The 15,163-nt window shown below is 36.4% G+C and overlaps 1 protein-coding gene across 1 annotated transcript; it reads right to left on the bottom strand.

Annotated features, from left to right (window-relative positions):
* Positions 1 to 1,518: 1,518 nt before the first annotated feature.
* LOC123667882 (mitochondrial import inner membrane translocase subunit TIM50-like) lies at positions 1,519 to 14,698 on the bottom strand. The gene is made up of 11 exons (XM_045601716.1): positions 14,468 to 14,698; positions 13,198 to 14,294; positions 8,964 to 9,146; positions 8,048 to 8,116; positions 6,927 to 7,028; positions 6,308 to 6,394; positions 5,943 to 6,041; positions 5,203 to 5,351; positions 3,544 to 3,649; positions 1,863 to 1,970; positions 1,519 to 1,626 (listed from the first exon to the last, which is right to left on the bottom strand). The coding sequence occupies exons 2-11, from the start codon at positions 14,287 to 14,289 to the stop codon at positions 1,561 to 1,563; spliced, it is 2,061 nt and encodes a 686-aa protein (XP_045457672.1). The 5' UTR covers positions 14,290 to 14,294; positions 14,468 to 14,698; the 3' UTR covers positions 1,519 to 1,560.
* Between the last annotated feature and the right edge of the window lie 465 nt (positions 14,699 to 15,163).

Below are 15,163 nucleotides of genomic sequence, written 5' to 3'. Positions count from 1 at the left end.
CGACTCAAAAAGTTTAAAACTAATTTCAGATCCTGTGGGAATGTCGGGATAAAAAGTAACCTGTGTTTCTCTGGATCGCCAGCTATGTACCGAATATTTTAACATATCAGCATAATTTCAATAAAGTTATTTTTGATTTTGATTTACGTACCGAGATACCTGATAGCGATAGTTAGTCATATTAGGGAACATATCCACCAACCCACAGTAGAGCAGTGTGGTGGATTAAGCTCTGATCCTTCTTCTACATGGGGAAAGAGGCCTATGCCCAGAAGTGGGATGGTACAGGCTGAATCGTACCGAGTTTCATTAGAATTAGTCAAGTAACTTTTTGAGTGAAAGAGTAAAAAAAATATATTTTATTGATTGTTATCTTCGTTCTTTATTTTACAAGTTTTTATTTTATTTCTTGTTATTAACTTAAGCGACGTGTCTTGCGATTTGCAGACGAATGTCAAAGTGTCAAAACCGTCAAAAAGTGACTTACCAAATGTCAAAAATGTCTTACGTGGTATTAAAACTTCAACAATAATAATAAATAGGTACATAATCATGTCTGTGTGAGTATTATTTAAATTTGTTCATTAATTAAACCAATAAAATAAAAAATATATTCCATTCTTATACTAATAAAACATATATAGCTTATCCATTCACACTTACTTGAAATTATATATGATAAAAAGAGATCGTGACATATATTGCTAAGGTTTAATTCGAGATGATCATTTTACTAATTAATAACCAAAATAGGTTTTATAATCGAATTCAATTTTTTTTTATGGTTACTGAAATATTACTGCTACTGTGACAAACTGTGACAAACTTTTATTATTACTGCTACTGTGACAAACTGTGACCGATACTGTGACAAAGATATCTTAAACAATATTAACAAACTTTTTAAAAGATTAGGAGATTAAAATACAATATTTATTCCAAAATGAGTAGAAGCGACCTGCGATTTAACTTGCTTCTACTTCCGTACTTTATAGGAGTTGGCATCTATCTCTTTCTAACATATATATATATACATATAAGGTGAAAGAAAAGGACGTATATATTTACAAAAAACAATTAATACGCTTACGTCATAAAAATAATCACAGAATAAAAATAAATCCTTAAAACTACATTATACATATAATACTTTACGTAATTTTTTATATGTTATAATTATATTAGACTGCCGATTTTTTTTTTAATAAATAATCTATATTATAGTAGTTATTCCTTCCCTTACATTATATTTATCAGATAATACCGATTTAGAATTATTTTTAACATAATAAATTTTATTAAACTTAAAGATATACATATAAAAATAAAGAGATTATCCAAAACAAAAAGGAATCAATACAATTTTATAGCCCTTTGTTACTATAAACATACTTTATTTGAAATTTGAAAAATAAATAAAAAAGTTCAATAAAAAAAAGTATTAATGTCATCCAATAAAAAAAAAAAAAAACAAAACGTCAGAGCGTTTTCGTCTAAAAATTAATATACTCGTACATATTAATTTTTTTATTTATGTATGTATGTTTTAAAAGTACTTTCTTAGTCGGGAGGCAGATAGCTGAAGAGTTTGTATTTATCACGGATGTATGGCCGTACATCGTCCTTCTGTATAAAATGAAATAAAAAACATTACCTTAAATTTTATTTTACATATCGAATACATCTAAATTAAATATAACCTATATTTTAAGTTGGGCAGTAATATATCTGCAAAATTTCATTAAAATCAGTCCAGTAATTTCGGATATTAGATTTTTATATATATAGGAGATATCTCATGGATATTGAGCACTCTGCGACAGAGTATTAGCTATACAGCTATATAGTAAACTTGAACTTACAGTGGCCAGGTTTTCAAGGAAAGGCAACAGCTTGAGAAGTTCATTGTCGCTGCGATCCACAAACCAACTGTCGATAGGGATGCCGTTTTCCAGTTGATATCCAAAGGCCTGGAAACAGAAAGCAAATTAAGCAACATATAATTATATTATTGACTGTTTTTACGTCTACATGGAAAATATGACATAGCTTCAGCCTGTAGTATCCCACTACTGGGCATTGACCTTTTTTCCCATGTAGGAGAAGGATCAGAGCTTAATCCACCACGCTACTCCAGTACAGGTTGACGGATGAAAATAACACATACAAAACTAATAAAAACAAGAGACCGAGGAGTTAACGCAGTGGTCACAGCAAAGGCACAGTCCACACAGTCATCCAACGAAGCCGTCTAGACAGGGCGACAAACGAGCCCGAGCTACATGCCCCGCTGCCGCCTCAATTAGTAGCTCGGGGCACGACTTTAAATGCTGATGCATGTTTGTATTAACTATAAAACTATAATCGTCTATATAAATAAAAATGAATGTTGGTAAACGTATAATTCGAGAATGGCTCGACCAATTCGGCTAATTTATTTTTTTGTATGTTCCTTAAGGCCCACGGAAGATTTTAAGATACTTAAAAAAAAAATTTTTTTACTATTAACTTTTATCAGAACGAAGTCTATTCGGGCAGCATAGAAATAAATAATTATTATAATAAGATTATTTATTAGATAAAAGATTTTTACATATCATCATCATCATCATCATCATCATTCCAGCCTATTGCAGTCCACAGCTGGACATAAGCCTCCACAAGTTTACGCCAACAATAACGTGAACTCATGTGTGTTGCCCATAGTCACCACACTGGGCAGGCGGGTTGGTGACCGCAATACTGGCTTTGTCGCACCGAAGACGCTGCTGCCACACACGCTATGCTGCTATACACACGGTACATATACCAAAATAACGTTTTTTACAATTTTTGTCTGTCTGTTTGTTCCGGCTAATCTCTGAAACGACTGGACTGATTTTGACCGATTTCATAAAAAAAAAAGGTTAGAAATTGCATGTAATATGTCGTCTTATTTGTAACAGAGTTAATTTCTGTTTCAGCAGTTGTGGATAAAATTTATACTACAAATAAGTTATGGTTAAACTTTAACAGCAGGAGGTGGAATAAGCCATTAGGACCCGTTTAGCCTCAATTAATATACTACAGCTTTAAGATTCATTTTTGCGAATAGAAATATCTCAAAGTGTAAACTATATAGCGTGAAGTAAATACAGTGGAATTCGACAATGGAAAAGAATAATACATCAATATCTGTTGGATATCATCATCTTTCAAATAGAGCTAGATGAGATCTATATACTGGTGAAACACGCCCATTGTGTATTTTTTTTTTATATCACTAGGTCGACAAACAAGCGTACGGCTCACCTGATGGTAAGCGATTACCGTAGTTTATAGACGCCTACAACACCAGATGCATCGCAAACGCGTTGCCGACCCAATCCCCAATCCCCCCAGGAGCTCTGGTCACCTTACTCACCAACAGGAACACAATACTGCTTGAAAACAGTATTATTTAGCTGTGATCTTCTGTAAGGTCGAGGTACTACCCCTGTCGGGCTGCTCCATATTTTGAGCAGGAAATTCCTGCTGTGCCGTACCTCAGTTAATATATCTTACCTGTGGACTGTTGTCTACGATGACGGTTTTACGCAAATCCCGGCCGAGTATTGAGAGATCCTTTACGTAGTTCCCGTTCACGAGTAGGCAGTGCTCGCGGAACAATCTGGAATCAATTTTACTTTTTAGATTATTATACAAACAACCGCTCTAGTCTGTTCAACGAGAAGAGATACGAAATGTAAACAAAGCCCATCATTTCTTTGTAGCGACGACGGAACAAACAAAATATAGTCTATCTCGTTCTATCTTGTTTGTTTGCTATCTGCTGCACGTCTCTCTGCAAGGTCGAACGATATTTTAACTGGCCTTGAAAACAAACGGACCGCGGACGGCCCTTTGATTTTGCATTATTTATTTTTATTTCATTCCGTGTCCTGAAGCGCTCGGGGTGATTTTTATATTTCGATAATTATTATTTAAAAAGTATCAAATCTTATAGACATAATTATATTTAATTAATTATATTTAATTCAGCAATTATCAGAATATATTTTACATTTTAAAAAATTGTGTAAGTAAAAAAAAAGGTTAAAAACCCTGCATAGTTGAATGACCTCACATTTGGCTTGTTTAGATTTGGTATCTCGGCTCGTTGAACGCACTATAGTGTAAGTGGTGCGAGGAGTTGCCTAAAACACCGACGGCCTGCGGGTTCGAATCCCGCTCAAGATGAATATTTGTATTTAGCTTTTTATATAGCTTGTCGGGCATGTAATAATATTAATGTTGATATCGACTTATTCCATGGGAGTATCAGTACCATAAAAATGGCGATTGTTAAATCTATGATGGAATCTGTGCACACTGGTAACTAAATATTCTTATTTAGCATTATATAGATTTTTTTAGTTTCTATATGTGATAGCTTGTTATTAGCTTTTTTTTTATTCATATTCTGTATGAGGTATAGTTATAATAAGCTGTAAGCTATCCAAATAAAATAAAATAAAATTTCAATAAACATTCCTTTCCGGTTTGGATTTTTGTCCTTGTGGATCTCCCCACCGTGCCTCGGAGAGCACGTTCAGCCGTCGGTCCACCTGATAGCGATCGTTACTGGTAGTAGGGAACATATCCGCCGACCCGTAGTGGAGCAGCGTGGTGGATTATGCTCCAATCCTTTTCCTACGTGGAGAAAGGGCCCAGCGGTGGGATGATACAGGCTGAATACATATATTTTCATATTTTTATACCAATACGGTGGCAGACGATGCGTTAGGTCTGACTGACGGTATTAAGCGTATGCCAGTAATTCCCGAGATTAGCGTGTTTAAATAAACACATTCTTCAACTTTATAATATTAGTAAGGATATGTTGGAGTGAAATATATAAATGGTTTATTTATTGACGACGCATTGGCGCAACGAGCGCCAATGTTACGTCAATGAAAGGCCGAAATCCAAAGCTGACTGGTTTATTAAAATAATACCTTATCTACCTTACATTACACATATTGTACACAACAGGTCAAAACACTACCCATTGCGCTTGCGATCGCGGGTTCTATGACGAACATTTGTATAGGAAATACATAATTATGTTAGTCGCGGTCTTTTGCGTATCGTGTGCGTTTCCGGACCCCCGACACAGGAGAAAATCCTAGTGGGGGCCGTTGAGTGTGAAGCGTTTGTTTATTCAGTTAGAGCCGCACCCACCGGTACTTGATCCAGCGGCGCGCCGGGTCCAGCAGGTTGAGCAGGCGGTCCGCGTACACCCTCTTGCTGGCCGTGAACAGGATCACTTCGTACAGCCGGGACACTCGCGACAGGAACTCCGCGAAGTGCGGCCGAGTACGCACGAACACCTGACAGACAGACTTTATATATTTTTATATATGTATTATTTCTATGTATATTTATTTAAAAAAAAATGCAATATCAATCGACTGTTTTTTGTGGTATTGTGCTGTGTGGCTACGGCACTAAAGAATTTAACCACCCCCTCTCTTCCCGTGGGTGTCGTAAGAGGCGACTAAGGGATAACAGGGTTCCACAACCACCTTGGAACTTAAGAAGCCGACCGATGGCGGGATAACCATCCAACTGCTGACTTTGAAATACACAGGCCGAAGACGGGCAGCAGCGTCTTCGGTGCGACAAAGCCAGCCCTGCGGTCACCAACCCGCCTGCCCAGTGTGGTGACTATGGGCAAAACACATGAGTTCACGTTATTTTTGGCGTAAACTTGTGGAGGCCTATGTCCAGCAGTGGACTGTATAGGCTGTAATGATTGAATCGACTGTTACCTATAACACAAGCATTAAGTTTCTTACCGTAGGACCAGACGGCCATTTGCGTATTATAAGGTATTAGATATATTACTTGTTTATACATTAAACTTTAATGTAAAACCTAACATTTAATGATTAAAGTACGGTATTTTTTTTTTAACTCACCGTATATCGGCAGTCTTGAAACAAAACCGGAAAATGGAAACTGGCGTCCGGTAGCTCTTGTAACGAACAATGAACTAGAGTCTCGTCGAGATCCAGAACCTGAAATAGGAACATTTTAAAAATGACTTTGTTGATTTTAAAATAGTTTATTTTTGTCATTATATAATTTATATTCCGCAAAATTTATGCTAAAATAAACTGACAATTAGCAAACAATCAGCAATCGTATCTGTCACGGAGCAATAAATTGACAACACGATGGCTATCGCGTGTTATATAGCTTATGATAAATTACGCTTAGTATATTACTCGTAGTATAACATGTGTAGTGTTGTGTATTATGAGTCATTAAATGTAGTACCCACCAGGCTAAAATCTGGGCTGGTGCGTGTCTTCAATGGCAGCGCGGGGCATCGCGCTCGAACAGCTGTCACTGACTCCAAAGGCGGTAACTACGGAGATTTGAAGAAAGAACAATATTTTATATATTTTATATATATTATTTAATTTGGCTGACTCTTGGTCTAAGACAATACGCAATGTAATCGTTTGGACGAACTGACCGAAACGGAAACAGAAATTTCGGTCGAACCTTTATTTATTCTACAATATGTATATATGTATACCAGCAGGCTGTTACCTAATACATAGGCATTAAGTCACCTAACCTACCTTAGGAACAGAATATGTATATTACACAGATTTATTTATAAGTCACAATAAGCTATAACTCCGAAACCCACCAAATAAAAAATAATATATGTTGTAATAAATTTATTCCTTCTACATAGGTCCAATATAATCTGTGTTCATCGTCCGTGTAATATGTATACTCTGTGGTATTGTGTCTCTTCCTTATTCTAGTCTATGACCATTAGCTATAGCGTGTACAACTTTTCTCTTAGTAAAGCTTTACTTACTTATATTTTGCAACTAATACGTAATTTACATTCACAAATACAACAATATATAAATAATTCTCACCTGTTTTATAAACAGATAGGGGTCGAACGCGTCCGCCCAAGAAGATATTTGTTCGCATTCGACGCGGACACTGCACGACGATATCACGGCCGCCGCTTCCTCCTAGCAAAAAAAAATGTTATTAAGAAAAGAAATACTAAAAAATACATATAAACGTTATATATATGGCCTGTTCTAAAAATGAGTGCCTTAGACCACGCGAATGAAGTAAAACTTTTTTAGCTCCATCTAACTTATATCTCCCTCTCAACTTCCATTCGCCTCGCCCGATCACACTTTTCGTAACGCTCTCGTTACGCATCCACCACCCTACTCCCCAAGTCAAGCGTGCATACAGAAGTTTTACTTCAAAAACATACATCAAACACATCACAGTACAGCCTGTATATGGAATATCGGGCAATAACCTCTAATAGTTGTAGCTACGCTTCAGCCTGTAATATCCCACTGTTGGGAATAGGCCTCTTTACCCATGTAGGAGAAGGATCAGAGCTTAATCCACCACGTTGCTCCAATGCAGGTTGGCATCCGCCAATCCGCATTCCCTACTATGAGTAACGATCGCTATCAGGTGTACATGATAACCGGGACCGTCGGCTTAAAGTGCTCCCCGAGGCACGGTGGGGAGACCCACAAGGACTGCACAAACATCTAGACCACGACAAACATCTGTATGGCCAATACAAATGTTCGTCATGTGCGGGGAACGAACCCGCAACCACCAGCGCAACAGCCACAAACCAGTGCTGTGAGCGCTACGCCGACGCGGCGTCAATAATTGTCGAAATGTTAAAAATTCCAGGTTATAATTAGAAATGAGTAAAAATCTGTACATTTTAAAATTTCATATTTCATGTGTCTGTTACATAAATGATGGTTATGGTTTTGGTGAAAAACAAGAAAGAAATAGGACTTGTAACCACCAATTTAATTTTTCCTATATGAGTTAGGTAGAGCTAATGAACAGAGTCGGGGTAAGGTTGGCAACGCACTTACGATGCTTCTGATATTGTAGGCATCTGTAGGCTATGGTAATTGCTTACCATCAGGTGGATCGGACCGTAAGCTTGTTTGCCAACCTAGTTCGATAAAAAATGTTATAATAAAAAAAAATACACTACCTCAATATCCGCAGTCGGTTCATCGTGACAGTTCAGTGAATTCTCATCCACTACAACATCTGTGGCGCTCTGTGAACAAAACTATAACTTCAATATTATCATCATCTAACATTATGAAAAATACAAAAGTTTGTAATAATAGTCGAAGGTTTAAACTCTTTTAATGTGTAATTATTAAACCGATTGTGATGAAACTCATTACGTAGTTAGTAAAATCTAAAATAGCATACAGAATATTACATATCATGAAATTAAGAAAAGTAGCCAATGTTCTACTGTCAATTTTTTTTTTAAATATAAAATCGCTAAATAAAAAATAATGGTAGGTTCGGCAACGCGCTTGCGATGCTTCTGGTGTTGCAGGCGTCTATAAGCTACGGTAATCGCTTACCATCAGGTGAGCCGTACGCTTGTTTACCGACCTTATTGTATAAAAAAACTATCTTAAAAAATTATATAATTTTTTAAATAAAAAAACAGTATAAAAAAACTCAGTAAAAGTAGATAACAAAAACTAAAAAAACTCCTAATATACAATTCTTATACATATTACAAAGAGAGAAAAAAAGAAAAACAATTATGTAAAACTAGCTTCTGCCCGCGACTTCGTCCGTGGAATAGGAACAATTCTGTCATATATGATTTTTGCCAAACTGCAGTGCACGCAGTGGAAACTCTCAAAAAGAAAAAACCCGATTTTGAAACATTCTTCATTGGTGATCCGCTTCTATTGGTCTTAGCGTGATGCTATATAGCCTATAGTCTTCCTCGATAAATGGGCTATCTAACACTGAAAGAATTTTTCAAATCGGACAAGCAGTTCCTGAGATTAGCGCGTTCAAACAAACAAACAAACTCTTCAGCTTTATAATATTAGTATAAATTTATTTAAAATGACAGACAGACTAATACATACCCATCCCGCTGCCTCAGCTGCTAAACTCTGACTTATTTCAGCTAAGAAACCAGTACTGGGATTTCTAGCCGACAATGCTTCTAAGCTTTCTATAGCAGTTCCTTGAGTATCGCAAGTTGATGATATTTCACATTCTGGATCCCTGACGTAGCCGTCCTTCTCTAACAGCGACACGAAATCCGGCTGTGGACAAAAAAAAAAAATGATCGTGCAATTTTTCTTTCGAGGTGTTTTGGTCCTTTGATTAAAAATGCTAATATGTGGACTATCCCGATTATTCCACATAGTATTACACATAGTATTACATATTAAAAAATATATGTATAGATAATAAAAAATTTATATAATAATCACGAAAAAAAAACATATTGTGGTACGGATTTCGCAGTTCTAGCTAAGTAAAACAATGAATCTCAAACTAGTACCTACATCGGTGAAACCGCGTGACGCAGTTGGTCATCGAGAAGTGAAGCTATAATTGTGTTTGCTAGCAAACGAAAAATACCGACTTCGTTTACATCGACAAGTAATATAACAACGTAAGTAGATGGAAAAAATTAACAAAGGCACTAGTCTCCACTACGATTTTCGAAAGTTCTCTCGATTTCTCTGGGATGCCATCATCAGATCCTGGTTTCATTATCATGGTCATCACCCTTGTGATATCTCCTTTCCAAAAAAAATCATCTAAATCGGTTCATAAGCGACTAAGTTATCCGCGAACACATAAAAAAACACACGGTCGAATTGAGAAACTTCCTCCTTTTTTGAAGTCAGTTAATAATCTTCAAATTCGTATGACATACAAAAAAAGTATTTCATCAGTATTTCGCGGTTCAGGAAACTCGGTCTTCTGAGTCCACCTAACACTTAGTCGGATTCTAACAAACCCGCTAAATTCAATTGACTAGTAATTGGGATTATTAAAACTCCTTAGGTAACCAACAAATAACCACCTGCTTGGCTTCATACCTTTTTGTAGACTATGTAATAATTACGCGATGCATCATAGCCAATTATTTCTCTTAATTTTTTGAAGTTAAACTTACGTTACGCGCGCTTGACTTGGGAAGTAAGCTGGTAAATGCGTGACGAGAGCGTTACGAAAAGTGTGATCGAGCGAGGCGAACGGAAGTTGAGAGGGAGATATAAGTTAGATGGAGCTAAAGAAGTTTTACTTCAGTCGTGTGGTCTAAAGCACACTCGTTTTTTTATAAAGTTAAATTATATAAGTGTATACTAGCTATTCACTGCGGTTTCACCTGCGTTGTATGTTGTATAAGGAAATAACTCTGCTTTAAAATGATGTATCAAGAGGAATCCTGCACCAGATAAGTAAGACCAACATGATTTCAGCTGTATAAACAGCAAGATTTTTTTTCGAGCAAGTTATAGTATTTTACAGAACATGAAATTATACAGGGAAACAGAAAAAAAGACTAGAATAATTTTATTGGCAACCACTATTGTATTACTTTTTCCTAAACTATCCGGTATGGACTTTAGAACTAAATTTTATATTATCTGTCGGGAAAAATCGAGAAAAATCAGGGGGTCACCAAAAAACAGGACAGAAGTCATCTGACAAGGCTCAAAACTTTGAATGACAAAACCCTCGCATCAGCTTAAGGGATATTAGCTGAATTTGAGGACTTCAACTGAAACTGTGTACCTTCCATGCACCTGACGATGAAGAATGATCCCAGAGCCCCACTTACCCGTCCCTTCAGAGAAGATCTCCCAAACGTACCTAGATGTTGACGAAATCGCGTCGGCTCGCGGAAGGCAGCTTAGTAATGGGAAAGCTCTAGCGGAAGATAAAAGTTACCTCTGGGCTACTTAGGGCTGAAGGAAATTCTATTCTTGAGGAGCTCAAGAGGTTGTTTAACTCGGTGTTAAACAGCATGCTCACCCCAAAGGCGTGGAGCAGAGGTGTAGTGACTTTGTTTCAAAAGAAAGGATACAAACTCTCCTTAAAAACTATAGGCCGATCACGCTCCTTGGCCACATCTACAAGCTGTTTTCGAGAGTCGTCGTGAATCTTCTAGGTTACAAAAAGGCTACAGTGGCGTGGACGACACCCTTACTGCTCGGGAGATTATACGGAAGTCAGAGGAGTATAATCGGCCTTTTGCTTAGACTATGAACAAACCTTCGACTCTATCGAAATCTGGGCTGTTCTGGAGACTGCAGCGGTGCCAGATCAATTGGCGTTATATGGAAGTGCTGAGAAATCTTTATCGAATGGCAGCGATGTCAATTCAAGTTCAGAACCACCACACAAGGCCCATCCAGCTGCTTCGAAGTGTAAGACAGCGTGATATTATACCGAGGAAATTCTTTTCCAACGCACTGGAGGATGTCTCTAAGACACTATTGTGCAACGGAATGGGCATCAATGGTTTGCTGACGACATATTGTTAATGGCAGAATCGTAGTAAGCCCTACAGATGATGCGGTCTAGCCTCAATACTGCCTCAAGGCGGGTTGGGCTCGGGATGAACTTAGATAAGACCAAGGTCATGTTCAATAAACACGTGATTCTCGAAGCAATCTATGTCACAGGTGTAGCTCTAGAAGTTGTCCAGGAGTATATCTACCTCGGACAAACATTGCAGTTGGGTAGAGACAACTGCGAGGGTGAAATCGCGAGACAAGTGCAACTGGGCTAGGCAACGTTTGTGAAGCTGCGTCACATCTTTGGGCATCCTTGCCACAATGCCTAAAGACCAAGAGCCGAGACGGTGAAGCTAGCTCCCCGACTATATGTCACTCAGAGAGCTATAGAGAAAGGGACAAAGTCCGAAATGAGACTATCTGGCATTGATATAGTTCAGAAATGTAGCAAACTGAAGTGGAAGTGGGCTGGTAAAGTGGTCCTATCTGTCGTAGAACCGATGGTCGGTAGAGCAAGAAGATTGTCGAATGGAGGCCGTGGCTCGGTAAACGTAGTGTTGGACCGACGATTTAAAAGTGACTGGATGGCAGTAGCTGGGTGATCAGATCTTATGGAATACCATAAAGAGCCTCATGTCCAGCAGTGGACTGTAAAAGGCTGATTATGATGATGATTGTAGAATATTTCCTGAGCAATAAAAAAATCGTTTTAAAAATAACTTTATAACAATGACAATACATATTTTAAAAGAGATTAGGTTTACAAAAGGTTCGTTTTAGTACAGATATAGTAACAAAGAGAATAAGACCTTGTACACTTAAACTGTGTTATGTTGAACACTATCTATATAAATAAAAATGAATGTTGCTTAGCGCATAACTCGAGAATAGCTCGACCAATTTGGCTAATTTAATTTTTGGTTGTTCCTTAAGGCCCACGGAAGGTTTATTGGTATTATTTAAAACATATCTTTTTTGGTCTTTTGGTTTTTTATTTGTTCTCTCGCACTTCTGTACCCCGCGAAACACCATCATGCACTCCCATAGGTAAACTAGTAGAGATCTCTATTAGATAAGGTTGCCCTTGCCAACTGCCAATGATTTGTTCTAAAGTACTTGTAATTGCTGAATCGATTCTTAGTTTTTTTTATGCCACTAGGGGTCACTATAGCAATTTTAATTTTTTTTAAATTATTCCATCTTTTGGGTACTCCTAATTTCAACTTTGTAAAATTAAATCTCAGTAAGATAAGATTGTATATTGCATTTAATTGGCGCAGTTTGTAGTGGCCCTGCTTTCTGTTCCGCGGACTGCGGTTTTCATTCCCGCCTCAATCTGGATGTAATAATTGTATTTATATATGTATTATTTTTATGTATATTTATCACAAAAAAATTGTTATAACAGTCGGCTATTACCTATAACAAGCATTTAATTGCTTACCATAGGAACAGGAGGCCATGTGTGTATGTTATAAGATATTTATTATTGTTATTTTTTTTCGTGTCGACATGTTTTTACTGTGACATTTAAATTTATTCTATAAAATAAAAATGTTCTGAAGACAAATTGTCTAATGGGTCATTATTTGCCTAAATTAGAGACTTGAAATTAATTTTTTACTAGTATCATAAAATTAATTGAAAAAAGATAATAAAATTCGTACGATTTATTTTTGTGTTACCCACACATTAGGGAATTCTAAAGAATTTTTAATATTATATCAAAAAACGACTGTTCCAGTGGGGATCGAACCTTTAGGCAATAAAATTGTACTCTTAACATTAGGTGTTTGATTTTACCATAATCCCATTAGTATTAAAAATAAAGACATACCTGAACATACTTCTCCCCAGCATTGAGAAAATCACCGCATGCATCCAAATCATCAGTCGTTGAAGTTGGCTGATACATTTCCAGATCATTACTAGATTTCCTACGTTTCATCATCTTATCATCATCCTTTCCTTTATCGTCTTTGTCCGTCGTCATTACCTTTGCCGCTTTATCGGCAAGCAAGTTAATATCTTCATCAGCTGATAATTGGTTATTTATTAATCTTGCACACTCTGCAATCGCTATAAGATCGTTAAGGCAGTCATTTGGAAGACATAATTCAGATGACTCCACTTGTCCATCTGAATCGGATTCATCATTTTTAGGTACCACAAAATCTACAAATGTAGTTGTATGAGGTTCATACATAGTTATATCATTGTCGTCAGGGAATGTACTGGATTGCTCTGGGACAACGGGTGCTTTTGACCTGATTTTCTTCTTAGGACTTTCATTGGTTGAGCTTACAGCTATTTTGTTTAGTTTAATTGATGGAACACCCAATTGACGTACTTTACGTATTGGGGAACTGTTTAACGATGCAGACTTGTCAGGCTTATCCATTCGTCTGGTCTTTCTTGGTGAGCTCAACGCTGATGACACAGATTCTGTCTTCCTTAGTTCTCTGTTTAATGAACTTTGACGTAATTGTACACTCTTTGTTGTTCGTACATCATTTAGTTTAGTCTTTGATGTAGTGGTTACTTTATCGTTCTGCATTTTGGGCTTTGTAGTTGACGATACTATGTCTTTGATACTGTTGCGTACAACAGTTTGAAAAATCGGTTTCTTGTTGCAAGAATCCTCTTTAGGTTTAGATTTCTTTATTTCCACTGGTTTCTCCATCTTTTTTATTATTTTTGTTCTAACCGGCCTTGTTTTTAATTCTAGATTCTTCTGAGACCTTGTAATACAATGCAGTGATGGTCCGGAAGATAGACCATTTTCTCCGTTCAAAATTTTTTTCCAAGTTGCCTTGTTTTTTAGCAACGCCTTCTTGAGTGGTTTAGCTTTTAATGTTTTCGTTTTCTTCGCTGAGAGCGGACGCTCCCTTTTCCTACTTCTTAAACGCATCGCAAGACTGTGGGGCATTTAACCTGAAATATTTATAATATCTATATTATTAAGTAATATTTTTTATGAAAAAAATATTTAAAAATTAAATTACGTAAATAGGTACAAGGACTTCGACCTAGAGATAGTAACAAAGACCGATACATAAATAATAAATATATATAGTAATACGTAAGTGTTACAAATAATTACTTACATGAACTCTATACAATTAGAAAGTTAAGTTTTACTCCAAGCATTTATGTGATGTAACTGTTTATACTTATGCATTACACTGTCTTTATGATATACGGTGTTTTGACGAAAGATACACACACACAATATTTATTGTTTAATAAGAAAATTTCACCAAAAAAAAATCGGCGCGGCAAACTACTTCGCGCCTTTTTTTCGATATTTTTTTCTATATTATTAAATATTTTCACATGAAATATTAGTCTATTATTTACCGCTAAGAAATATTTGATTAGTTTTTACTAATATAAGTACTGCACTATCGAAATAACTATGAAATATCTCTCGCGAAAAAGAAAAAAGCGGCGCTAACACATTATTGATTTATGCGCCAGTAATCGGAGAGAACTCTCACTGATGTGTATAGTTTTGTTCCTCAAATATTTTATTTAAGCGATTATATGACGGAAATAAATGTGCGCTTCACTCTATTCGCATACTTAAATGATAATTTATAAATTGAAAAACACAAAGCGAAACAAATGTCAAAATGGCGGCGTTTCTTTTACTAGTGAAGAATTTTTTCTTCAGATGGCGTTGCAGAACTGCGCATGCGTTTTAATATTGCTTTAAAAGTCGATAAATTTAACAAAATGCTAAATACAGAATTTTAAAAAAATTAATGTGTTTTAAGGATTTATCATTACTATATAAGCAT

The sequence above is a fragment of the Melitaea cinxia genome, chromosome 29 (assembly GCF_905220565.1).
Source record: "Melitaea cinxia chromosome 29, ilMelCinx1.1, whole genome shotgun sequence".
NCBI classification, from domain to species: Eukaryota; Metazoa; Arthropoda; class Insecta; order Lepidoptera; family Nymphalidae; genus Melitaea; species Melitaea cinxia.
This window is presented reverse-complemented; position numbering and strand designations above follow the sequence as displayed.

What these genes read in the sequence shown, in the direction of transcription:
- LOC123667882 (XM_045601716.1), bottom strand. Translation starts at nt 14,289, where the DNA reads ATGCCCCACAGTCTTGCGATGCGTTTAAGAAGTAGGAAAAGGGAGCGT. An exon ending in CCAGCCCAGATTTTAGCCTG is followed by an intron (nt 6,042 to 6,307) that starts GTGGGTACTACA and finishes TTCCTATTTCAG; the next exon opens with GTTCTGGATCTCGACGAGAC. An exon ending in TCCTTGAAAACCTGGCCACT is followed by an intron (nt 1,627 to 1,862) that starts GTAAGTTCAAGT and finishes CATTTTATACAG; the next exon opens with AAGGACGATGTACGGCCATA.